The following is a 27,468-nucleotide window of genomic DNA, read 5'->3' as shown; positions in this document are numbered from 1 at the left end:
AGGGATCCCATCAACCTTGCTATTAAAAGTGTGCCCCGCAGGCTGGTAAGATCGGCAACGCCTAAGAGCTTGTTAGATGCAGAGTCTGGAGTCTACCACACACCAGAGTCAGAATCTGCATTTTAGCAGGATCTGCCCACCCTCTCTGTGCAAGGGAGAGGGGGAGGGGCTGCCCCACCCTCATGTCCTGCATCTCAGCATGGCCAGTCATCCTAGTTAGCTGGGTACCTGCTGAAGCAGTATTTCTAAGGTGTCAACTGGGCACTCACAATCTGAAGTTCCACAGGCAATCCAATGCACAGCGGGGGTGACATCCCTGTGACAAGAGTTCCCGATGTCACCGCTAGGGCTCTTGCTCTGAAGGGAAATACCAGAAAGCATAAGAGAATCCTAAGAGCAAGGCTACCCTGCACCCAACATGCAGCTGTGGGGAATGCCTCCGCCCCGAGGTCCCAGACTTGGGTGTGTGGGTGTGCGTGCGCGTGCGTGAGTGTGTCCACATGTGTGGAGAATCACTGCTGAAGAAGGCAGAGGCCTCAGCAGTTCTCAGGGGGCAGAAATGTAGATGGACGGTAAACGAAAAGGAAGAAACAGGGGAGGAAGGAATGAGGGAAGGAAGAGGGAGGGTCCTTCACAGAAACCCCGCCCCCGCCCACGTGACCGGTGAACGGCTCCTACCCCAGGAGAACGCTCAACGCACTGGGAAGGACAGCGAATCCGACACAGCCAGACAGTGGTGCCTGAGAGCGTTCCTGGAGCCCAAGCTCTTGCAGAGAAAGAGAAGAGCAGATGACAGACACCATGGAGCTCCCCTCCAGACCTAACCACAGAGAGCGCACCCCCTGGCAGGGGCTCCTGCTGGCAGGTGAGAGGGGGTGATTTCTGGGGGTTGACAGGAGGCTGGGAGACAGAGACTGTCTGGGGTCTCTTGGTGAGGACAGGGCTGAGAGGGGACACCAGGCTTCTGTTTGGATCTGAAGAGAGGGCATAGAAGAGAGCAGGAAGGGGGAGGGGACCAGCAACAGGAAAATCTCAGGAGCTGGACGTGGTGAGGGGTAGGAAAACCTCAGTTAGGGTAGGCTTGCCAAGTTATTCATTGCTGAGCAGTAATTTCAGAAAACTTGTGGTAATATTAACAATTTATGTCAGGGCGACACCAGGGAAAGCTTAACCAGGGGCTCTACACATTGTCCTTGCTACCAGCCCCAGAAAGGGGCAGATACACGCCAGGAGGTGGAGGGCCCTGGAAACACGCGTTCATTCTCCCACAGCTGTTTGCAGCCTGTTGCAGGCACTGGGGCTGCAATGAGATCAGATGAGCTCCTGCTTGCATGGAGCTCACATTCCATGGGGAGGAGACAGACAACAAAAGATCTAGATGTGATGTCAGGTACCGACAGGTGCCATGAAGGCAACAGGGCAGAAAAAGGTGAGAAAGTGAAGATGGAGAGACATCAGAGGAGGTGGTCAGGGAAGGTGTCTCCCAAGGACACACCTGAGATGTAGCAGGGGTCTGAGAGCAGTGAAGGGATGAACCAGGCAGACACCTGGGGAAGAGTTTTAGAAACAGAGGAAATACCAAGTTCAGAGGTGCTCAAGTAATAATGGTGGCCATGCTGCTGACCTTGACCATAGGAGACACATGCACCCTCACAAGCACACACACACTCACATTCATGCCAAGGCCGAAAGATGAAGAGACCTGCTCACACACCAGAGCCTCATCTTTCCATCCAAACGCATGGATCCAAATAGTAACCAACTTCTCTCTTCCCTCCTAGTCTCACTCTTAACCTCCTGGTACCCGCTCACCACTGCCCAACTCACTCTTGAAATACTGCCATCCAATGCTGCCGAAGGGAAGGATGTGCTTCTCCTTGTCCACAATCTGCCTGTGGATCTTGTAGGCTATTCCTGGTACAAAGGAGCAAGTGTGGACAGCAACCGTCAAATTGCATCATATGTAATAGAGAATCAAACAAATGTCCCAGGGCCTGCATACAGTGGTCGAGAGACAATATACCACAATGGATCCCTGCTGCTCCAGAATGTCACCCTAGGGGACACAGGATACTACACTCTACAAGCCATAAAGAAAAATTTGCTGAATGAACAAGTAACTGGACAGCTCAGCGTATACCGTGAGTGTTGTTCTTTGTCCTCTGGGTGTCGGGTGGGGAATTTTACTTCACACACACAGGATCGGCAGCCCTGGACTCTGCCTCCATCTCCCCTGCATTGCGTCCCACGCTGGGGGTTGAGCACTGAGTGCGGGACACACACAGTGGAGACACACTTCCTAGGATCAGAGCTCCCTTCCCAGATTCCAGCCCCTGCAGACATTCACCGCAGGGGGAAGGACCAGTCTGATGGGAGCAGCTCAGCAGAGGGAGACCAGTCTCAGTCCAGCCCTGAGCCCCTCCCATGACCATGACCCTGAGAAAGACCCTGCAGGGCTTGGTCATGGCTTGGCCTGAGAGGCCCCCTGGGATCCACGCAGAGAGGCTCACCCCAGGCAGCCCCTCCCCAAACCCCTGTCCCAGGGCTCCTGACTCCAGGGGCCCCAGGGAGCCTGTGTCAGGTTGGGTTTGGCATCCTGAGCAGGGCTGAGTGGGAGCCAGGATTTCCCTAAAGCCTGAGTCACATGGTCATCTGAACTGGTCACCAGCCAGGACTCAGCCCAAGAGCCACATCTAGACAGATGCAGAGCTTGGTCCTTCACCTGAGAGTTTGGGTGGAGAGCACAGATGGACAAGGTCCCTGGGCTATTAACCGACTGCCCTGGGGGACTTCGGAGATGCCAGAGGAAAGTCAGCATCCCTAGGGAGGGACAGAGGCTCCTGGCACGTCCTCATCCCCCAGGGCTCAGCCCGGGGAGCCCCTCTTATGAACTCATCGATACCACATGCTGGTAACGTGGGCAGCTCCTCTATTCAAAGCTCCCATCAGGGAATGGTGAAAGATTTATGGTTAACTCGCAGGTAACGTGGCAAGTCTGAGACCATTTACCATTCATCCTGTTTTATTCAGTGGAGACTGAGTTATGGGGGTTACAGTCACTGAACCAATCACACAGACCATGACTGGCCCATCTGAGTCATGCTGAGATCTTTCTGCAAACGTAGCCCTGTCCTCTCCTCCAGCCTCAGGCCATGCATGAAACCAGGAGGGGTTCACGTCCTTTCTTGTCAGGCTTCCCCAGTTCAGAGGGAGAGATTCTGGTCTGGGGAGTGAAAGGAAATGAAAATTAATCTATTTCTTATTCTAGAACCAAATTATCTGTAATAACAATGAGAATCAGTGCTGGGGACACCTCAGGTGGCCCATCCGCACCTCCCTGCACTGGACTCGAAATCACTGTTTCCTGAAGTGTTGGTGTCACTCCCACTGGATATAAAGGAAAGGACTTTCCCTCTCACTCCCCACTCCACACCTGCAACCAGCTCAGGGCCCAACATGTAACAAACACTCAAGGGTTCTGATGAAGGAGAAAGGAATTATGGGGAATGCATGAGTGAAATGAATGAATGAGTGAATGATTCATAATCTCTGCAGAGACTGGAACCTGGTTGCAGAGTCCTAAGAGGTTTTGCTACCCCAGTGCCCTGTCCCTCCAGAGGCTGAGACCCACGTTCTATCCCTCTGACCACCTGTCCCTAAGCCCCGCTAGTAGCCATTCTCATGGTGACTGTGGGGCTGCTCGGCCGAGGGAAGGTTTTCCTGGCCTCGCTTGTCCTGCACTAGGGCAGCCATGGGGTCTCTGAGTCACCTGTAACCCCCACTACTCACTGCTATGGACAGTTCTGGCTCTCTGCTCCTCCCATGTCCCTCACCTGCCTCCTCCTTCACTCCAGCCACACTGTCCTATTCCGCTTCCTCCTCCTGGAAGCCTCCCTGGATTCTCCCACTAACCCTTGTGGACAGGCTCACCCTCCCAGGCAAGAGGAAAGGACACAGAAGTCAGCCAGAGCAGCAGCCCCGGGCTCCATCATGAGCCAGTGTCCCAGGTCACCAGGAGAACGAGCCTCCACTGTGCCCCATCCAGGGCTCCCTCCCTCCCCGATGCCAACAAGAGGAACAGGCCACATGACAGGGACTGGGACCTCTTGATCTGCTCTCTACATGACTCAGCCATGGAGTCCAATGCAAAAGGGACAGGTCTCGGTCCTCGAAAGCTCTCAGGCTCACTTCACCCCGACCTGTGACTCACATCCTTGTCCTGGGGAGGCTCCTGTTCCTCCCAGTGGCTCCCAAGAATTTCCCTCGGTGGGACTGTTGACCCTGTGCTGTATGATGGATTTTTTCACTATTTCACACCCCTGTGTCTTCACAGTGACAATTTTACCATGGGAGGGGACTCCCCTCAGTGAGATCAGTAGCCAATACCCTTACACTCAGATGCTGCCCAAGATCAAACTCTAGTTCTATCTCCTGAGTTAGAGAAAAAGTAAGGACCACTAGCCCAAGTAAGGGCTGTTCCCCATTTGTCTGACTGCCCCTAAAACCGGTGACAGGGACCTGCTTCCTAAAACTACTAACATAACACATATCATTTCTAATTCAGTATCATGCCTCCCTTTATCCAGCAGACACACATAGACTTCCCCTCCATCACTCCTGTCCTCGTAACAGGTTTGCACTCTCTCTCTCCCCAGGGAGTCACTGCTTTCAAACCCAATGTGGCATCTTCCTTGATCACAGTGTGACCCTGGATGGGCTGCAGAACTGGTCTGCGACCTTCAGAGCTCTCTAGAGAGAGAGTCCTCCAGAAATGGGTCTTAGCTCTTGGTAGCATTAATAATGATTTTCACATCTTCTTTCACAATTTAATTTCTCAAATATCTGTCTAATACTGGGAAATGCAGGTGGTCTAAGGGGGCCAGTATCCAATCCACTTTCCACTGGTCACCGCAACTGCATCAGAAAATATCTACATGTATTTCAGGAAGGATCTCCGTGGTCCTCACCGCCCTCTGCAGTGGGACAGGCACATTAATGACCAAGAGCAGAGAGCGTGGTTCTGCTCCAAAGCCAGCCAGCCCCAGCCGTCCCCTCACTCTCTTCTAAATCATTCCTGGACTCTGCTCTACCATCTATGGGGTCACTGTCCCTCGTCAGTCACCACTGAACACCAGGACAGACTCCTCTACCTCACAGCCCTGCAGCCTGAGAACTGAACTGTCCGCCAGACTTCCTTCTGGTCTCCCCATGTATTATTCTGCTCGAACACCCAGTTCCAGGCCGAACCACACAGTCTTCTCAAGGTTTAAGGACAGTGGGAAGGCACATCGCTAGGGTAACCTGGAAAGCGAGGCTTCAGTGAAAACACACCTGGACCAGGCAGCGTAGGCCTGTGTAGCTCAAAAGGACTCAGCACCCACACAGTCCAGCTAAGTACCCCAAGTTGCTCAGACAGGTGCCGAGTGGTCTCAGACTCCCAGTCCAGTGTATTTCCATGATCAAACCCTGATACCTAATGGATACTTGAGAAAGTCTGTGCCTTCTCCCAGACATAGGGCTGCTGGCCTTGGGTTCTCTCAGCGCTGAGATCCTCATTCATTTGTCATGTGATACGCAGACCTGCCTTATTCATTGAAGAACTTAGGCAAGCTGAGAGGTGAGAGATGCCAGTCTAACTCTGATTGAAGATGCCTTGGGAGGAATCAAAGGTCCCACACAGGGCACTGTTCTCTCTGTTATCTTCACAGCGGTGCTACCAACACCCAACATCACAAGCAACAACTCTGACCCTGTGGAGAACAAGGATGCTGTAATGTTAACGTGTGAACCTGAGACTCAGAACACCACCTACCTGTGGTTGATCAACCATCAGAACATCTCGGACAGTGCTCAGCTGGAGCTGTCCAAGGACAACAGGACTCTCACTTTACTCCGTGTCACAAGGAATGACACAGGACCCTATGAGTGTGTAACCTGGAACCCCGGGAGTGCCAGCCGCAGTGACCCATTCTACCTGAATGTCCTCTGTGAGTAACTTCTGTTCCTACCTGGCCCAGGCTGCCCACCCAAAGCCACACTGACAGAGGCCAGGCTACATCCATCCCTCTCAAGTCCAAGTACACAGACGCTCACCACAGGCACCCAGGCTGGCCGTGACTTCCTGTCCCAGGCAAATCTGGGCAGTCCCAGCCTTGAGCCAAGACTAGGAGGAGACAGGCCGGTCCTGACTGAGAAGCTTGGGGTCAACCACCTGTCATAGGAAACAGGTTAATGTTTCAGACTCAGGCTCAGTGAACACAGGGGGTTTTGGTTGGGACTTTTTAAAATAATACTGTGACCCAGCTCAGAGGGACAGTGTGGCCCTGTAGAGACAATGAGCTTCCCCTTCTCTCTGATCACATCACATTGGCTTTGTTCTCTTTGTTCCAGATGGCCCGGAGACCCCCACCATTTCCCCCTCAAACTCCCGTTACAGTTCTGGGGCCAACCTCAGCCTCTCCTGCCATGCAGCTTCTAACCCGCCCGCACAGTATTCTTGGCTCATCAATGGGAGGCCCCAGCAGCCCACACAGGAGCTCTTTATCTCCAACATCACTGTGAATGACAGTGGATCCTACACCTGCCTCGTCCATAACTCTGTCACTGGCCTCAATAGGACCACAGTCCAAACTATCACAGTCTCTGGTAAGTGGCTCCCTGGACCACTGGCACCAGCTCAGGGTGGAGATCTCTCTGGTTTTCAAAAGAGAGCCTTGGTGTTATTTGCCATCCCGTGGCCATGGACACAAGCAAATCACAAATTCTTCCCTTGAACCCTCTCCCGACGTCTCTACAGACTCTTTCCTCCCCTCGCTCTCTGATTTCTCATGGAAGATATGGGTCCAGCCTGGAATGTGAGGATGGGGTTCTCTCAGCCCCACGTGGTGGAGGAGGCTTCACAGAGGGGAAAAGCCATGGGTCCTCAAGGTCAAGTTGCTTCTTCTATCACTAACACATTCCTCTGTCACCTCTTGCCTGTTACCTACTCCACGTGCTACAAGGAAAATACAGGGCTTTGAATCAAGTTCACCTCTTTTTTTCCCCCAAACAAAAGTACGAAACCATCTCCAAGGAGGAGTGAGCAAGTCCTCTGCGCTCTGCTGTGCTCTGGGCTCACCTGGTGACTGACTCTGCTCTGAGGCCATCTGTGGTGGAACAGGGGCCTGTGTAGGAGCTGCACGGGTGGCCTGTCCTCACTTGGCAAAATTGTAACACCAGCTGACACCAGAGCCTCCCTCAGCCAGGCTGCGTGGAATGGGAAAAGAGTGAGCCATGGGGCAGGCTCCTCTGAGCTGTATCCTGGCTCTGAAGTCACCAGCCCTATAACACTATGTGACACTAGCTTATATGATATACCAAAGGAGAACAGTGAATGCTGGTGCATACTTGACAAATAGCTAAATTCCTCTATGAAGTCCCTTCATGGGGCAGGAGCAGTGCCAAAAAGTTTATAGTTTACAGAAAAGACTGAGAGTATCAGCCTTTTGAAACTGTGACTACTTTACACTGGAGATTTCCCTCTCTGTGATATTCAGTCCACAGGCCAGGAGGGAAAGTCCTGTCAGATTAAGAAATCCTTTAGATGGGAACTTCTCCAGGTCCTAAGGTCATGGCTGGACCGTTCTCATGCTCTAATAATCATTTAACAAAAAGGAAATGCTTCCTCTTCTCTGTGTAAAGCTACCATACTAGAGAGGAGGTCTGATCATGTGGAAGGCCACAAAAGCTCTAGGAAAGTGACCCCTTGGGCTGGATGTGCCATGTAAGTGACCCCTCACCCCATCCTACATCTTCCTGGAGGATCGTTCTACCGATGGTGTTCAAAATGCATAGATATCACAGCGGGCAGACTATAAATCAGGAGACCATTACAGTAAACATAATGGCAAAGGAGTTAAGAGTTCTTTCTCTACTCAGATATCCTTATTTTCTTATTCTGCGTCTAGCAATCACTGTGTGACTTTGACAAGATTCTTTTTTTTCTGCTGTAGCCATTTTTATATGGTAAAACATACAAAAGGTTTACCATTTTAATCATTTTTAAGCATACAGTTCAATGGTGTTAGTATAATCATATTAATGCTTGCACAATCATCACCACTATGCATTTTCAGAACTTTTTTATCTCATCATACTAAATCTCTGACCTATTAAACATAACTCCCCACTCCCCACCTTATCCCCTGGTAACCATCATTCTACTTCCTCTCTCTATGAATTTGACTATTCTAGATTCCTTGAAAAAGTAGAATCGTATGATATTTGTCCTTTGGTGTCTGGCTTATTTCATAAATGATTTCTTCAAGGTTCATCCATGTGTAGCATATATCATAATTTCATTCGTTTTTGAGGCTTTATGAATAACATTCTCTTGTACGTATGTATCGCATTTTGATTATCATTCATCTCACCATGAACTTCTGGGCTGTTTCTACCTTTTGGCTATTGTGAATTATGCTGCCATGTACATAGGTATACAAATATGTGTTCAATCCTTGCTTTCAATTCTTTTGAGTATATACATACCCAGAAGTGGAATTGACAGTGGAAGTGCATCAAATGGTAATCTTTGCAGCTTTTTGAGAAACTGCCATACCATTTTCCACATTGGCTGCAACATTTTCCATTCATTCCCACCAGCAATGCTCAGAAGTTCCAATTTTACCACAACCTTACCAACACTTGTCATTTGGGCTTTTTAAAAATATATGATAGCCATCCCCTTGGGTGTGAGCTAGTATTTCACTGAGGTTTTAATTTGCATTTCTGTAATAATTAGTGATGTTGAGCATATTTTCATGTGCCTATCAGTCATGTATCTATCATCTTTAGAGAAATATCTGTTTAAGTCCCTAGCCCATTTTTTTTATTGGGTTCTTTGTTGTTGAGTTATAATTCTCTATATATTCTAGATATTAATCCCTTATCAGACATATGATTTGTAAATATTTTCTCCCACTCTATAGGTTATCTTTTCATTGTGTTAAAAGTATCCTTTGATGCACAAAAGTTTTCAGTTTAGCTGAAGTCTAATCTATTTTTTCTTTTGCTGATTGTGGTTTGGGTTTCATATCCAAGAAGTCACTGCCTAATCTAAAGTCATGAAAAATTCACCCTGCTTTCAACTAAGAGCTTTTATAGTTTTAACTCTTACATTTAGGTCTTTTTTTTTTTTTAAGTCTTACATTTAAGTCCATTTTGAGTTAATTTTTTGTATTCTTTTGCATGTATATCCAGCTTTCCCAACAGCATTTGTTGAAAAGATTGCCTTTCCCCCCATTGAATGCTCTTGGCACCTCTGTCAAAAATCAGGATATTTGGGATCCCTTGAAATCTCATTTGAATTTTAGGTTGGATTTTTCTATTTCTACAAAAAAACGTCATTGGGAATTGATAGGACTTTGGGTAGTACTGTCATCTCAACAGAATCAAGTCTTCCCACCCATGAACACAGGATGTCTTTCCACTTATTTGTGTCTTTGATTTCTTTCAGCGATGTTTTGTAATTTTTCACTGTACAAGTCTCCTTGGTTAAGTTAATTCCTAAGTATTGTGTTCTTTTTGATGCTGTTGTAAATAAAATTGTATTCTAAATTTCCTTTTCAGATTGCTCATTGTTAGTGTACGGAAGTACAACTAAATTTTTAAATTAAAAATTTATTTATTTAAATTAGTTTCAAGTGAAGAACAACTGATTTTTGCATGTTGATTTAGTATCCTGCAACCTTGCTGAATTTGTTTACTACTTCCAACAGTTTTTTTTGTGGGATCTTTAGTGTTTTCTACATGTGACTCATGTCATCCGTGAACGAAGATCATTTTACTTCTTTGCAATCTGGATGCCTTGTCTTTCTTTTTCTTGACTAATTGCTCTGAGAAGGACATCCAATAATATCTTGAATAGAAGTGGCAAAAGCAGGTATCCTTGTCTTGTTCCTGATCTGAGAGGGAAAACTTGCAGTCTCTCACCATTTAGAATGATGTTAACTGTGGATTTTTCATATACGGCCTTTGATGTATTCGGATAGTTTATTTCTTTTCCTAGTTTGAGTGTTTTTATCATGAAAGAATGGTGTATTTTGTTGAATGCTTTTACTGATTCATTCTCCTTACTAGTTATAGTCTTATAATATTTCCTATTTTTTTTGTGATTCCATGGTGGTTTTATGTTTCTAGGAATTTGTTCATTTTATTACATTATTCAGTGTATTAGCAAACACTTATTACAGTGCTCTTATAATTCTTAAAATTTCAGTAGAATTGAGAATAATTTCCCCACTTTCCTATCTATTTTGATCATTCAAATCCTCTTTTTTTCTTAGTCAATCAAGTTAAAGGTTTGTCAAGTTTGTTTTTCTTTTCTGAAGAACTAACTTTTGGTTTCATTGATTTTCTTTATTGTTTTTATATTCTCTATCTTTTTTATTTCCACTCCAACCTTTATTATTTCCTTTATTCTGCTAGCTATTTGTTGTTTTGTTTTGTTTTTTTTAGTTCCTTATGTTATAAAGTTAGGTTGCTGATTTGAGATCTTCCTTTTTAATGTAAGCATTAACAATGACAAATCCCTTGCACAAGAGTCTTAACACATCATGTTCCTCAAATGAAAATTGAAATAAGCGTACCTGCTTCATGGTGTAGTTTTATATATTTAATGTAATAATCAATTAAACCCTAATCAAAATGCCACACACAAAGGAAATGGTCCATGAGAGTTAGCTGCTATTATTACCACTATTATTAGCCACTATGAAGTCAGATGGTTCTAGAGTCAAATCCCAGATCCACTTCTTACCAGTTATATGACTTCGGGAAAATTTTTTACGGCTCTAAGCCTCAGCTTTTTCGTCCATAATATGGAAATAATCTCTATCTGACAGGGTTATTACATGAATCAAATGAGGCGTATGTAAAGTATTTAGCACGGAGGCTGGCATCATAGTAACTACCCCATAACAGTAACTGACATTAATCATTAACTTTGAGTTGAAAGGTGAGAGCAATGAAAAGAAAAAAGAAAAAACAGATGCAAAATGTATTATAATTGGGAGGGGGGCATTACACACAAAAATCATTGGGACATGGTTACTGACCAAATATGGGAAAGGATAAAAAGGAGTTGCATGCAAAAGTTTCAAGCCTAGTTTGTTAGTTTTCATCCCCTGAGAGCAGCCAAGATGGGATGAGACATACAAGATAAATTTATTGGGAAAACTGTCTAGGAAGGAAGATGGGATGGGAGTGGGAGGAGCCTGGGAGAGTCCTCAGACCAAAATGCAGATCTGATTGCTGTGAAGGAGAAAGAGAAGGAAGTTTAAGGTTGCAGTGCAGTTCTAAGAGAGTACCAGCAAGGCTGATGGGGGCTCCTTGAGCTTGAATAGAAGTGGCAAAAGCTGGTATCCATCACCCATCAGAGGAGTACCATTTCTCACAGAATTAAGATTATTTCACGTCCTAGCTGGAGCCTGTGGGAAGTGTGGTCTCTGTGCAGAGGAGGTGGTGATATCAAAATGCACCACCTCCCATCACTTAAGTCCCAAGCACAAGGGAGAAACCCTCAAGAGGCATGTATTCAAGGCTGCCACACCTGGTACACAGAAAAAGATGCAACCATGACAACGGTGGGAAGTTATAACATACAAAAGTAGCAATCAGCCTTTCTCACATTTCCAAAGCTTCATAATGATCTGAGTACAGAAAGGCTAGGGTGGAACTGAGGCAAGTCCAACCACCAACCTAGAAATACAGCGAGAGTGAAAAAGGACAAGGATATAATGGCCTCACAGCAGCCATCCCACAGAAAATGCACGCCTTGGGGGAACGAGTAGAGACCACTCGATGTTGAGAGTTGTTCCCCAGGCCACCCCCACTGTAAAAATAATATCACCTTCATTTATTCTTCCCTTTTCTATCCACAACAGATGACTCAACAGAAGATGACTCAACAGCAGGGAGTCCTGGCCTCTCAGAAGGGGCTATCATTGGCATCGTGATTGGAGTCCTGGCCGGGGTGGCTCTGATAGCAGCCCTGGCATACTTTCTGTACAGCAGAAAGACTGGAGGGTATGATGGCCTTTCCTCCTGTGCAGCTTCCTGCAAGGCTAAGCGCCATGCTTGGGAGAGGGGAAACTTCCCTCTGTCTCTGGGCCTGGATCTGCTCCTCCTCATTCCTAAACCCCTGCTTCTTGGCACTAATTCCTATGGCCTCTCCTTCCCTGGTCTTCGAGCTTCCTGTACCTGACTCTCTTTTGGACATGGTTATTCCTATCCCCATCTGGTTTAGAGGAGACAGATGCAATTTTGTTCCTTGGTCTCCCATTCAGGGAAACCAGGGTCCAAGAAGAAAAACAAATGAAGAGATGAAAGGAAGAACAAGAGAAAATAAGTCGTGAGCTCCATCAACCAAAGGAGGAGGAGGAGGAGGAGGGAGAGATAAGAGAGGAAGAGAACCTAAGAAAAAGCAGAAATCAGAGGCTTCTTGGGCAATAAATAAAGTGAGATAAACAGCATCTATGCACAAAAGGGAAGGGTGTCGGGGTAGAAGTAGGCTCAGAGCTGTTAAAGAGAGAACTTAAGTGTGAACATCGGGCAGCAGGACAGGCGTGCACACCAGGAGGGATGGCGGGCACACTGGAGAGGAGGCACTGAGAGGCAAGGCAGGGCCAACCTGGTGTAGACAAATGCTGAGGAGCCCCAAGGAATTATCTGGGACAATGTCCTTCTAATTCAAGAACAAAGATCCCGCGATTGGGAATAGCAGTCACAATGTCTGATATTTATTTAGGGCAAGTGACCAGCGCGATCACACAGAGCACAAACCCTCAGCCTCCAACCACAGTAAGTAAAGCCGTCACCCAGTGAGCTGGTGTATTCTACCGTGCACCCTGCCCCCGCAGAGAATCCTGAATTCCCAAATAGTCCCGCCCCTCTGAATTTTTAGAGGGGATCTCCATTTCCCAACCTTAAGTCCTCACATCCTTCTAGCCACAAAAGTTCCCCAGGGGAGACTTGCTTGGCCCAGGCCGAGTAAGACGGCAGTCCTGAGAAAGACGGCCATGTTTCCAGGAGCCACTCCTCACCCTTCCCCCTTCCCCTCCTGCCTCGGTGACGGGCATGGGCATTCTCCCTGTCTCATGGTGATCTGGGTGCTGCGGGCCTCATTGCCACTCCTTGCCACTGGCGCCTGTTGCTGAGAAACACATCTGGGCAAAAATCAAGGCCTTGTGAACTGAAAAAATTCTTCAGAAGTGGATTGGGCCCTCAGTGGTTCTACTCCTGTCCACTCTCTGGCACTAACACTCCGAGGGAAGGGAATTCTTAAGTGGTCATGGGCCACCTGCTTCGGCTCTAGATCACAGCAGCGCAAGAACACTGCCCTCTGAGGCCGTAAGTCAGCTCTGCATTTTCATGGACAGGTAACTCTTTCTCTTCCCCAGGTCAGAGACATTCTGACAACTCGACTAACCAGGTAAGCATAGCCAGTTCCTTGGCTCACTTTGTCATGGAAATAGCTCCGTGTAGAATGGGTTACTCTTGAAGACACAAATGTGAGATCTGGTTTGGGTCCCAGTTCCTCAATGTGGTAACAAAGACATATTTAGTTAACTAGTCCCATGGGCTCTGGAGTTTTCCCTGTTCTGGGATGAATCCTGCCTGTGACTCTTAGTAGCTCTGCGACCTTGGGCAAGTAACTTAACTTCTTCGGTCCTCAGCTTTGTCATCTGTAAAATGGGCGTGCTGCCCACTTCAAGAAAGACTGAAGGAATTAAATGAGATCACAAATGCAAAGCACCAGCACCATGCCCAGCATGGGGAAGGCACTGGGTCATCCTCCCTCCTCTACCTTCAGTCTGGCCCTGCTCTTACTGCCAAAGGATAATGTCCATTCCCATGGGTCTGAGGTCTTAATTCCTTCACTTTATAATAATTTTACCCAATTTCTCTCATCTTAACTTGTCAATGGAGCGCACGCATACACTGAAAAGTGCTTAAATCATAAGTATATTGTAACGATATAAATTTTCACACGTTGAACATACCCAGTTAAACAGCACTGAAATCAAGAAACAAAACATCACCACCATCACCCCTAGAGAAACCCTCCAGTTACTTTCCTCCAAAAAGTAACTAACCACTATTTTGAATTCCTATGCACTAGGTTAGTTTTTCCTGTTTATGCTCTTACATCCTTGTATGTAAAAACACAGCATATCCTTCAATGCGTCTGGCTTCTTTCATTCAAATTGTCTTGTGAGATTCATCCATTTTGTTGTATGCATTTGTAGTTGTTCATTCTCATTGCTGTGTCTTCATATTCCGTTGTATGAATATCATAATCTATCTCTTCTAATGATTATTAACGGGATGTCAGCAAGTAGAGATAATGGGTAAAATACAAAAAATTAAAATTAAAAAAATACCTCCAAAGCTAGAAGTCTCAAAGTGTTGAGAGCAGGTGGTGGCCGAATCACACCAGACAGGTTGAGGACCTGACCTATATGACACTGATTTAACTGACCACTGCTCATGCCTTTCAGACGGAAGAAATTGAGTATTCTTCACTGAACTTCAGTGCCCAGGAACCAAAGAGACCAACCTCAGCCTCCCTGTCCCCAACAGCCACAGAAACGGTTTATTCAGAAGTAAAAAAGAAGTAATGCAAACTGCCCTGCTCACAGCACTGCCGACTGATCCCAAGCTTCTCTTCTCCATCACTAGGGGATCCCTTTCCCCTCAGAGAGACACTAGGGCATCCCTCCCCCTCAGAGAGGAGAAGCCTCTCTCCTCCCTTCACTCCTCGTGAGGCCCCTCCAGGCTGCCTGGTCTAGCTCCTCCCTTCAGAATCAACAGATGAAAAGGTACCTCCGGGAGTCTGTAGGAAGCCCAGCCTTTCTTATCATTGAAATTTGGCCAAATAGACCTTGAGAGAGTTACCAGAAACTCCCACCCCTCCCCCTTTCCTGACCTGGACTTGATCTAAAGTTACCTATTCGGAACACACTCATTATCGAAGTGTGACTTGAATTTGCTGTAATCCTGAGAGTTATGTCTTTATCTTTTGAAATGCATGTGCCAGAAAAGAAGAGAGAAAAAATAACAGCTGCTCCTGTCTCTCCAAAGCCCAGTGTGAACCTGCTACACACAGGAAAACAAATATATAACCCGTTGTGAACTGGAAAATTCAACACCTTTGTCCACTGTCAGGTCGTCTACGTGTAGGACCGGAGCCTAAACACCTTGCTGCTTGGCTAGACTATCACCTAAGCTCTTTGGCAAGCCTGTCTTCAGAGAACCTACTAGGAGCAACTAGGAAAACTATAGGTGATTCCCAATAGAAAATGTAAAAAAAAAAAAAATGCACGTATGTCTTAATAACTCGATGGGCTCTGTTCAAGGAACTAACTGCCTGCGGAGTGACGGGGCTATGGCTTTAGGGGGCAGTCAGCTCCCAACAGAGACAATCTGCTAGGAATTTTCAGAAAGAAATCAGAGTGCTAACCTTCAGAGATTATTTAAATATTATTAAAGAATGAACAATTTGGAGAACTTGGGTTTTTTCCTGTTTCTCTGAGACGTTCCACCATTGTAATTTTTGTAACTCCTTCTGTATGTGAAAGGAATTATTTTTACTTAGCTTAGCGGTGTAAACCAATCTGAGGGCCTTAGGTGAAAGAAGCCACTAAGACCCCTCAAGGCTTTCTTTCGTGTCAGGGGATCTGAACAGGAAAGCAGCAGCAGCAGTTCTCATTCACGGCTAGAAGTGGATGGAATTCAGTTTCCAGGCATCTTGGGCCAATCATCAACCCCACTGTGTCCCACGTTTCTGCCTTGCGTGTTCCGCCGCACGCGCTTGCTCAGGAAATCTTAGCCTCCGCTAAGATGTGTTGGTCCTTGAGAAGTGGGCAGCCTGAAGGGAACACTGTCACTCACACTGTTGACACTGTTTACAACTAGAAGGTTGCACTGGTGCTGACGCTCCGTGGGACGTGGGAGGATTATGACTGCGCCCTCGGCTTCTTGAACAGACTCTGAAATTTGTTTTCTCCCATAAGGTCTGTGAGTCCCAATGTGTCAGAATAAAAAGGAAAGGCAGGAGAAGGAAAGGCAAATGTACTTCCCACCCAGCCTTCTTTCTACACAGATGGACTCTCTCTGGGGCTGTTGACAGGTTTTATTTGATACTGATTACTTTGATCTCATGCTGTGCCTATGAGGCCCCTCAAGGAGGGTTAGTTCGGAGTTCTCTATACTCAGGTACCTCTTTCAGGGTTTTCTAAACCTAACAGACTGTGTGTACTTCCTCTCATCCATGCTATACCGTGTTATTTAATGTTGCCTGGCTAAGTCCACTTCTGAATTATTTGTAAAATTTGCTTTATATTTATAATAAAAATTATATGTCGGACATCAACAAGCTGCCTCACAGTTGATACTACTTTAGACAATGTCTTCTTTACAAGCAGAAGAAAAAGAGAAATTGCTTCACTGGGAGTCAGAGTAAGTCCATTTCTAAGTCCACAGATATTGGATGTAGTGATAAGAGAATTCGCCAAATTCATTTGCACACCTGCTAACACAGTGAGTCCATCTAAAAGCAATAGGCCACAGCGGCAACCTGCCTAGAAGACACTGCCTGTTTTCCTCTGGGAAAGATGATGAATAAAACATCTCCCGGCCTCTTTATTTCAGTCTCTTTATTCAAGGCAAATAACACTCCCCCACAGGTGGCTCCTGTGAATCAGGTACAGCAACAGAATTTGCATCACAGGATTCTCCACAGGTTCTGTCATATAGAAATCTCTCTAGCACCTTCTACCTTCCTTGGCCCCTCATAGGGTCAGATCTCTTCTAACCTGAATAACCTTCATGTATTAATTACACTAAGTATTAGCCTGTTACCTCATTTCCTTCACTTCTGAGCGACTGAAACATGTGCTGTCTTGTCTTTTCCTCATTGAATTTCTCCTCCATCCACAAGACCACCGGACGCAACATAAAATCAGTATCTGCCTCTTGGCCAAATTCAAAAGTATGTTCACTGTCCTCACACTGTTCATTTTTACATCTAAGACCACGGACAACTGTCTCCTTGGGCATCCCCCTCCTTCCATCCTCCACCTACACACTGCATCCCCACACACACACCAGAGTTAACGCTCAGGCCCTGCTGTCTCCCTCCACACCACCTCCCCACGGCTTCAGTGACCCCTCTGCAGATGGTCCCTACATCTATGTCTCTAGCCCCTACTACTTTCCAGAACTCATGACACTCAAATCTGAATATGTTCTGAAATTACTTCCCGTTTAAACTGGCTTCCCCACAGCTCACTCATGTCCCTCAGTGACACCACCGCTTCCTCAGCCCTTGCTTTTGGTTTCCCAGATGTGATACGATGCCAAAGTCTGTTGATACTTTTTTAAACATCTCTCAGTTGTGTCCTCCTCTCCATTCCTATAAACCCAAATAATCCAAGCCCTCAACACGCTGCTAGAAGTGCAGCTTAACTTCTTGTCTCTATTCTCTCTATAGAAATCAGTCGTGCGAACCACTGACTCATTACCTTCCTAAAAACTGGTTCACTCCCCTACTTCAGAATCTACAGTGGCCTGCCCTGGCCTATCAGGTAAGTTCAGATTTTTTCCTCTCTAGTATAATTCCTCCATTCTAATTAGATCTGTCTCCTTACCCACCCCTGCCCCTCAGCCCCACACACGTATAATTCTTAGTCCTGATGACAGGCCTTAAAACAAATACCACACAGGGAAATGTTCTTTCTCTCTGGTATCTCACAGCGGGGTTACCCACACCTAAAATGTCAGTCACATGCAACAACTCTGACCTGTAACATTAACGTGCACACCTGAGACTCAGGACACCACCTACCTGTGATTGAGACTTTTTTCCTAGTGACCAATTTATGTGTCCATAAAATCCTCATGGAGTACCTACTGCGTTACAAGTCTCAGTGTTAGACACTGTGAAAGACAGAAATGATAAAGGGTCCCTACACCAAGGAACATAAGTCCTAAGACAGGAGATAAAACATGAAAAAATATTACAACACAAAAATAGAAAGGGATAAATGTCACAAGAGAAGACGGAGAGAAATTCAATAGAAATATGGCTACACATTAGAATGACTGGGAAAATTTTTAAAAACAAATGATACTCAGTCCCCACCCACAGATTCCAATTTAATTAGCGTGAGCTGGAACCTAGGCATTGGTCCTTTTTTAAAGCTTCCCAGATGCTTTTAACATGTAGTCTACTATCACAAGTAGGACTTGAGCCTAAAAGTAGTGGGTTTCAGCAAGGAGTATAAATCAGATTTACCTAGGGAACTTTTCCACATACATAATGAGCCTGTAAACCATGCCTGAAGAAGCTGATACAGTATGTCTGGAGTGAGACTGTGACTTGTATATTTTGAAAAACTCCCAGGTGATTCTCACAATATATTCCCTGTTAGGAAACACTAGCCTTAAACACAGGTAAGACTGAAAAACTGGGGAGCTGGGAGAACATTTCACAAGACAAATATAACATAAATAATATATTCCGCAAGGTATCAAGCACTCAAAAAGAAATTACTGACAATTAGCTGAATTTTAAAAGACTGATGACACCAAGTACTGTGAGGATGGAAAACAACTGGTATTCTTACATATTGCTGTTGGAAATATAAAATGCACAACCACTCTGGAAAAGTTTGGCATTTTTTAATAAAGTTAAATATACAGTTCAATAATCCTATTCCTAGGTGTTTACTCAAGAGAAATGAAAATAGATATTCACACAGTTATACATGAATGTTCATAGCAGCATTATTCCTAATAGCCAAAAAATGGAAACAACCCCAAATATCCATCAACATGTGACTGGATAACAAGATTATGCTATATCCATAAAAGAGAATATTAATCAGCAATAAAGAGGGCATGAACTGCTACTAAAACGAGAGGGATGAATCTCCAAAACATTTTGCTGTGGAAAAAAAGCCAGACACAAAGAAGCACATACTCTAAGAGGCCACTTAAATGAACTTCAAGAATAGGTGACAGTAATGAATGGTGTTGGGATTCACCATGGGTGGTGGAATTAACCGCAAAGGTACACAAGGGAGCGTTCTGGACGGATCGAAATGTTCAACATCTCAATTCAGGTGAAGATTACACAGGTGTAGACATTTACCAAAAATCCAGTTGTACACTTATGCATTTCGATGTATTTTAATTGTATCTCAATTTTTAAAAATAAAATAAGCAAAGGAACAGCTAATTCAATCTAACAGGTACTCATTTTCTATTTTTGCAAAACAAATTGCCACAAATTAAGTGGCTTAAAACCACACCCATTTATTAGTTCACAGAATTCAGTTCCTTGAAGTAAGGAGACTGAGGTCCCATTGTCCTGCTAGGGATGGCTCTCAGCTACTAAGGATGTTCTCAGGTCCTAGGTACGAGGTTCCCTCCATCTCTGCAATGGAAAACATCTCTGAAATTGAATCCCTCTCACACTTTTAATCTCTGATTTCCTCTTCTGCAACAAACTGGAAAAAATTGTCTGCTTTACTGTGTTCGTGTGATTTGATCAAGCCCACTAGGATCACCTTTTTTGTTAATGTTGACTAACTACTACATCTGCAAAATCCCTTTTGCTACATAAGGTAACATCACAGGCATGATATCTAATCATATTCATAGTCTGGGGGGTTGAGGTAAACCTTGGGCTGCCATCTTAGAAAGCTGTCCACCACAGCACTGCAGAGAAGCTGTCCATAGGGTCGAGGAACGCCTTCAGTTCAGGGTCCCTGTTCTGAAGAAAGAGCAAAAAGAGCCAAACATGCTTGCTCAGTCTAAACTCTAAGTGAGGAAACAAGAGACTAAAGACAAAAAAAAGCAGAGACAGGCAAGGGCCCATTTTCCTTCCAGCCTGTAGAAGTCTGAGTCACAGGTACACTCACTGCCCTCAGACCTTTAGTAATGTAGATCACAGGCACTGGGCATGCGGACATCTATTTTAACTTCCAAAGTTATCGGAAACCAAAGCCATCCCAAGAAACCAATCAAAAAGGACAGGAAGGCTACACTAATTCAACCAGGACGTTTTATAGATTTCTGATGATTCATTCATTCAGCAAACATTTACTGATGTTTACTATATATCAGGCACTAAACCAGGTGCTGAGAACTTGAAGATTAAAAAATAAGCCCAGATTTGGATCTTTATTAAAACAACTCTTGTAAAAAAAAAAAAAAAATGGGAGGAGAAATAAAGGAATAAAGAAAAGTAAAAGAGAAAGAAATGAGAGAAGGGCGGGGAAAAAATTACGAGATAACTGCAAAAATCTGAAGGTTGAATATTTTATGGTATTGAGGTAGTGATAAGGGCCATCGCTTGCAAAATTCTTAATCTTTTTTAGTAAACATAGTTAAGTTTTTTCTTTCCTCCTTTCCCTGGAGCAAGACCCTCTCCCTGAGACTTAGATGAATCACCTTGAAAGTGGTGACTCAGGTCCTCTGGCTATTGATAAGGATCATTGAAACCGAGCACTCTCCTTGGCCCATTATAAAGCAGGAATGGCTTTAGGCCAAAACTCCGTCCTTAAGGTATAAGCAGGGAGGGGACATTGCCTCGTTTTTTCTTTCTTTTATGAAATATATTAATCAAGCCTGATTTCCTTTACCCATTTGATAGGCAAATCGATAATAGAAATGTAACTAGATATATGATTCAAGTAACAAGTTGGAATCTTTTTCTTTGTCTAAGGACGGAGGTGGCACTTCAACAGGAAACCCAAGGCCCTGTCCTGACTAAGGCAGAGAGGGAAAGAGCTCCATGAAATCCCAACAGGCAGGGACTACAACCCTCCTCAGCAGGAAGCAGATACAGAAGAGACCTCCCGCACTCTAACAAAGGGAGGAGGCAAGAGGATTAAAAATGTTAATCAAGCCACATTCAGAGACTGCAATATGCTGATCAGCCCTGCAGCCAGGCCGAGAGGTCACCTGCAGAACACAGGGAGATGTCTGCTGGATTACTAACATCCCATTCCCCACACCCGAAGGGGAAACAGGAATCCAGAGTCATTCCCTACAGCTAAAACCAGGGGAAACCTATAGATTAAAGGCTGCGAACTGCCAGCAGGCCTTCCACTTTACATGTTCTTACCTTTTCACGCTATAGACCCTTCCCCTTTCTCACTGTATGTCCATATCAAAGGAAATGGGTTGACAAAGTCTTTTAAACAATAACTCACAGGAACTAAAGAATGATATATAAACTTAATTCCCTGAATACTCGCCGCCCCCCACCCCCACTCACTGTTTTTCCAAGCTTCTGTTGGTCCCTCTCACTCTGTCTCTGAGAGACTTACCCCTTTTCTAATAAACGTTCCTTTTGACTCTAACTTTGGTGTGTGTGTTGAATTCTTTCTTCACTCTCTGCCAAAGGACCCTCTTCTCTCGGACAGGGCTTGGTCGTCCCACCAACTCAGGGAAATTTGCCCTGTTCTGTAACACCTCAGTGTCCATACTAATGAAAAAGGAGTTCGTAGCTCTTAGAAAAAGGTTAGGCAGGAAAGTTAGTTAGGGGATTTCAGGTCCTCCTGAGACACTGAGGTCATCCTATTCTAAAAAGGGCCCACCCCAGTCTGCCCACCATTAAGCAAGCCAGAGGGAATTTTTGAGTAAAAAGTAACTCATAAAAAGAAACGAGTGAGCAGAAAATTGGGTACAAGTTTCAGCCAGTCACCCACTCCTCTAAGAAAAGTGTCCACCCACAACAAATAGGAATAAAAACCCCAAAAGCTTTGTTACCAGGCGCTTGAGTCCTCAAGTCTTCTGAGTCACCCTTCTCTTGTTTGGCTACTTCCACGTCTGGAAGTGTCCTATCACTTCTAATAAAGCTATTCTTTCCTGCTGTATTTTGACATCTTGTTCAGTTCTTTGTTCGAGACATCAAGAACCTGATCAACATACCGAGAGGGGAACAGAAACCCCTCTCTGGTAACAGAAGTATTAATTTTTAGTGTGATAATGGTATTGCAGTTATGTTTTTTTAAAAAGCCCTTATATGCTAGAAGTATAACTGAAATATTAACAGATGAAATAATCTGATGTCTGAGATCTGCTTCAGTTTGGGGAGGGGAGTACAGATGAAACAAGATCGGCCATAAAATAATTGCTGAAGCTGGTGACGAGCATATGTAGATTCATTATATTATTAGCTTTGCTTTTGCAACTAGTTATAATTTTCCAGGAAAAAAAAAAGTCCTTGCTCTCCAGAAGGTTATAACACAAGAAGTTGGATGTTCCAACACATAGAACATGATGTAGTTAAACAAAACAAACACAAAGTCAGCTCCAAAGTGCCCGGCCAGGGTCAGGCAGAGGGAGGGAGTCAGGCCCTGGCCAGAGTCCTTAAAAGTGTCCCAGGCAAAGGGCAGGCAGGTGGTACAAAGGCAGCAGACGTGAAGCGGCAGAGCTTCCAATGCTCTGCATGACCTGAGCTGGACCTCCTGCCCGAGTGGACTGTGAGACTTCAGGCTAGCTACTGGTAATGCCTCTGGGCCTCAGATTCTTTACCTATAAAAATGGGTTTATAACAATATACACTTCACAGGCTGCAGTCAGGAGTCAATGAGTTATTTCATATGTAAAACGCTTAGAAGATGGTAGGTAAACAATACATGCTAGCCGTTAACGGTAGCAGCATCCCAGCCCACAGTACCACACCTTTTGAAAATCGCATCTAATTTCCATTTGTTACTTATCTTCTTTTTGTTAGACTGTACACTCGTGAAGCAAGGACTCTATCTTACTTATGCCTATATCCTGGAACCTGGCAAGGCCATGCAGGTAACGGGCACTGATCCGGCATTCTTCTTCCAGGCAGCAGGGGAAGGAACCACCTTGCTCCCTGGTGTATCAAGCCCTCGATGCCTACAGCTCTTTGGCTCCTAGAAGCTTCCTTGTTTCCCCCTCCTTCCTTACTCTGCTCCAGAAATGTTCCTTCGCTAATGGTGTTCCCTCCCTGGCAGGTAATCCAATGCTTCCTTTTCTCTCTCTCTCTCCCATAGCTATTTTCTCTAAACAGTCTCTGTATCGTTTATTCTGCAATTAATAACGGGTAAAGGGAGGCTGAATTTCTACACCATTGGCCTCGTACCTATTTGTTTAAAAGTAGAACCCTCGGGAAAAGAGAAAAGCAGGTAAGATGGTGGTCAGAATATAAAGACTTCAAACATAGCCCCATCTTTGAAGAAACCTGGTGGACATATGTGTATAGTCAGCTACCACCTTCCTGGGGTTTGGAGGGGTTCTGAAACCACTAGGGGGGAGAGGATGCCATGACAGGCAGGGAGCCCAGCATTATTTTTTTTTGCTTTGTAAACTTCAAGATTTATTCCCCTCTCTCCTAACCCCTAATAAATGTCCTCATTTCCCCTCCCCCCCCAGCAGAGACTCAAGAGAGGAAACGAGAAGCTATGTGACCACAGATGGCTGCAGATGCCAAGGATGAAGTAGGAAGGTCAGATGCAGATCTCTCCTAAGTTACAACTCTGTACAAAGTGCCCTCTGTCCCAAGCAGCAATGTGAAGCTGGACCATGATCCTGGTCTCCCCAAGAGCAGGGAATTGCTGGTAGAACATTAACTAGCTACCCAGGAGCAGAAGGAAATGGAGCCCTCTATAGTACCTCTCCCTACCCATCCTCTCAAGTTTTTTCTGAGAAGACAATTCTAGGCTGTGTTCCAAGCCCTAGGATTTGAGGTTCTTTTCTGTTGAAAGAAAAGGAAAAAAAAAAGAGAGAAAGAAGAAAAGAAAAGAAAAGAAAAGAAAAGAAAAGAAAAGAAAAGAAAAGAAAAGAAAAAAATGTCGGGGGGTAGGTCACAAAGCAGAAATGGGACACTGGCAAAAGGCACTAAAAAGATAGTTTAAATGGGCTTTGTTTAAGATCAAAGTCTTGCAAAGCAAGCCAGCCTCCTCCACTACCTGGCTCTCTGTGACTGTGAGCTCTGCCCTGCGCTTGGAGCCCTATCTGAACTCAGAGAAGAGCAAGGGGAACTGGAAACAGAAAGAAAGAAATACAAGCAGAAAGGAGCAGGCTCCCTGAAATACTAAATGCGATTATAAGGAAATGAAACTGACCTTACAGGACTTAGAGTGGTTTTGAGAACTCTATATAACTGACCAAAATATTTTGAGTAATGACAGAACTTTTGGAATATATGTATAGCCACCCAGGACAACTACTTTTAAGGTACCCATATTTATCTGGATAGATATAGTTATAAAAGGGATCCTATAACTCATGTGAGTCTCATAACTTTATTGTCTCAGCTTATATAGGAACCAAAAATAGGCTGATGCTACCAGGAGTTTGAGGGGAAAGGGAAGAGGAGGGAAAAAAAAAACAGAAGTGTATATGGTGGCAAACATGTGTGGAGAAGGAAAAAGAAGAGTCAAAGAGAAGAGCACTATAAGGAACGATAAATTCCTGTTATAGATACAGAGAAAGACCTAAATATATTTAAGTGTTAAAACAGATGTGGAGGGCATGTAATTTAATTATAATCATGATCTTCCCCCTTAGCTCCCCCTCTTTCTCACAGAAAACCTGGAAAGGAAAATATGTCTTCTGGCTTAGGATTTTAAGCCAGAGTAGGTTCTCTGTGAGCCCAACTTACCAACGACTTCTCAAATAAGGTGATTCTAATACTGTCACTGAAATATGCTCTCCTTGCAGGTCTTTTCTCTATGGCCACACATAATACAAAACTACCAATTTTCTCATCATCTTGAAAGCAGTCGATATTCTTCTAAATGGACCTTTCAAAACTGTATTTGCTAACTAATAAAGATCCAGTGGAGATATACAAATGGTTGCCCCCTCTCTCTCTTTTTGTATCAGCAGAGAATTTCCATGCTACTTCATTAGAGTGCTTATTTTTGGTCTTTAGAGAAGCTGTAATTTTAGCAATGAAAAAGGGAAGAATTTGTCAAAGTGGTGCTAACTTTTTTTGTAATTCCTAAAGTAAGTACCTGGTATTCCTAGGTGGTCTCCCATCCAAGTACTAACCAGGCCTGACCCTGCTTAGCTTCCAAGATCAGACAAGATCAAGCAAGTTCAGGGTAGCATGGCCATAAGTAGGAAGTGTTGACCATTTAGAATGACTCCCAAGAAGGCTATCCTGTCTGCCCATTGGACAATTACTAAAGGTATCACCCCCCTTCTGTTTAAACTTTTCATCCCCCTTTATTAAACAACTTGATATTTCATCCAATTCACTTAGCCAGCAATCCTGAGAAAGTCAGATATATTTCAACTATACGTGAATCACTTGAGTGGTCAGACTGCTTTTCCCCTACCACCTACCTCTGGTCTGCCACACTGAGTTGGGAACTTTGATGGGACAGAATTGGGAAGAGGACTCAAAAACAAAGAAAATTTGGGCCTTAAATGAGGAACAGGGTGGGCCTAGGTCTTGTATTACAGTGGAAGCGTCAAAGTCCTATGTGCCTGAAATCTTGGGAAAGGGAGAAGAGTTCAAATGAAAAGTATTCAAGAGATGAAAAGGTATCAAAAGTAAGCATCATGTTTAAAGTGTGTCTCACATTAATTCATTTCCAGGAAAGGTAGATGAAACTATTTTCCTTTTTCTAGAGTATTTCTAAAATCTAGAACCTAAGTGTATCAGCTATGGTTCTCCAAAGAAACAGAACCAACAGAATGGATATATATCTGGGTGAAAGAAAGAAGGGAAGGAAGAAAGAAAGAGATTTATTATAAAGAACTGACTTACAAGATGAGAGAGGCCAAGGAGTCCTAAGATCTGCAGAGTGAGTCACCAAGCTAGAGACCCAAGGTGTAGTTCCAGTTCCAAGGTCGGCAGGCTCAAGAGGAGCTGATATTTCAGAGCAAGTCTGAAGGTAGGAAAAGCCAACATCCCAGATAGGAGGCAGTCAAGTAGGAGAATTCTCTCTTATTCAGAGGAGTGGGGGTCAACCTTTTTGTTTCATTCAAGCAGCAATTGATTGAATGACATCCACCCACATTAGGGACGACAATCTGCTTTATTCCGTCTACCAATGCTGATCTCATCTAAAGCCCAGAATAATATTTAACCAACTATTTGAGCACCCCAGTCAAGTTGACACATGAAATTAACTATCAAACTAACACAGCTCAGCCACATCTTTCACTTGACATTTACAAATAGAATACACATAGCTAAATCAGATCTCTGCCTTCAACTGGGAATAAGAGTGATAACCCATATATAATTCTAGTAGATAGCATTTAGTACCATGAGGGGGTCTAAAAGTTGAGATGTTCGGGATAGAGAGAGACTATTTCTTTTACAGGGTTTCATGGAAAGAGTGTAGCATTTCAGCAGGAATTGAAGGATGACGATAATGGCCTAAGGGAAAAGGGCATCCCTAATGAAGAAAAGTAACAGAAAGACAACTAATCAGACATGGTGAGTCATCTAATTTAACTGTAGTTTAAAGAGTGTGTGAATAAACAAAAGCCATTTGTGTAACGGTAAGTGGTAATGGAAACCAAGAGCTTCCTAATTTCCCCCACAGGACTTTCTAAGAACCTGACTTTTGCCCAGAATCCTTCTGAAACTGTTCAGTTCAACTGCTAGAGATCTCTGAGATATCTCACTTCCCATTCTGCTGAATTCTCCCATCTCCTAGAGTTCCTCTCCTTCTCAGGCCTTTAATATGCCCAGTTACTCCTGTTCAGCTATAGATTTAAAAGGCTATAGATTGAAAGGGAATCAGCACCTAATTAACATTTACAACATATTTCATGAAACATACTTCTATAAACAATGGATTTCAAATTCATGAACCAAATATCATCACTTACCATGCACGTATCATGATAATACAAAAGTCCTGAGAATACAAAAATAAAAATACATTTCCTGCCCAAAGGAACCCACTGTCTACTTTGCAACAAAGACTTGTCACAAGATGGAGAATATCTTTGGAGACGTCTTGAGGAGGGTCATGCAAAATATATCTTGAAGGTCAGTTCTAACCTGGAAAGCAGTGTTGTCTGGTACGTGACCACAGGAAAAAGAGTACCCACTCTACTTTCAAGTCGGTGCTTAGTAGGTGCCAGCACGAGCCACCACTGTGCAGTTAACCAACATGTCCCAAGAACCACCATGTGTCAGGCACTGTGTTAGGCTTGAGAGATACAAAGAAGAGTCAGATAGCATTTCTTAAATGCCTCCTTTGCCAGGTATGAGAATAGTCCCTCATAGATAGAAAGGAATATCCTACGGAAGGAAGCAGCAATCACAGCTAACTCGACCTATCATATTCCTTGGGTTTCCCTCAGTTTTAGCTCATCTTCCTCCAACTAATCGATTCTATTTGTTCTCCACTTTGATAGTGATTCCCTAAAACACAAATCTAGCCATGCCAATGCTCAACCTAAAATCTG

General features: G+C 44.5%; 1 protein-coding gene, 1 long non-coding RNA gene and 1 pseudogene across 6 annotated transcripts; 2 read left to right on the top strand and 1 right to left on the bottom strand.

The window, feature by feature from the left end:
• Positions 1-463: 463 nt before the first annotated feature.
• On the top strand, positions 464-15,356 carry CEACAM1 (CEA cell adhesion molecule 1). 2 transcript variants are annotated; one of them, XM_036232376.1, is made up of 8 exons: positions 464-865; positions 1,782-2,141; positions 5,709-5,987; positions 6,391-6,645; positions 11,937-12,063; positions 12,785-12,837; positions 13,437-13,468; positions 14,538-15,356. In XM_036232376.1, the coding sequence occupies exons 1-8, from the start codon at positions 790-792 to the stop codon at positions 14,655-14,657; spliced, it is 1,302 nt and encodes a 433-aa protein (XP_036088269.1). In that variant the 5' UTR covers positions 464-789; the 3' UTR covers positions 14,658-15,356. The 2 variants fall into 2 exon arrangements, with proteins under 2 accessions (XP_036088269.1, XP_015985389.2); XM_016129903.2 differs by having other exon boundaries at positions 466-865; positions 11,922-12,063.
• Positions 15,357-22,290: 6,934 nt separating this feature from the next.
• LOC107502575 lies at positions 22,291-27,059 on the top strand. Of its 4 annotated transcripts, XR_004954458.1 has the most exons (5): positions 22,291-22,558; positions 22,894-23,042; positions 23,461-23,533; positions 26,370-26,485; positions 26,952-27,059. It is a non-coding gene; the product is annotated as an uncharacterized LOC107502575 (long non-coding RNA). The 4 variants fall into 4 exon arrangements; XR_004954457.1 differs by lacking the exons at positions 26,370-26,485; positions 26,952-27,059 and adding an exon at positions 24,751-25,009; XR_001595037.2 differs by lacking the exons at positions 26,370-26,485; positions 26,952-27,059 and having other exon boundaries at positions 23,461-23,877.
• Positions 25,036-25,153, bottom strand: LOC118611892 (annotated as a pseudogene).
• Positions 27,060-27,468: the final 409 nt, after the last annotated feature.

Source organism: Rousettus aegyptiacus, unplaced genomic scaffold, assembly GCF_014176215.1.
Source record: "Rousettus aegyptiacus isolate mRouAeg1 unplaced genomic scaffold, mRouAeg1.p scaffold_m13_p_14, whole genome shotgun sequence".
NCBI lineage: Eukaryota > Metazoa > Chordata > Mammalia > Chiroptera > Pteropodidae > Rousettus > Rousettus aegyptiacus.
Note: the sequence above shows the minus strand (reverse complement) of the source record. Positions and strands in the feature narration are given on the sequence as shown.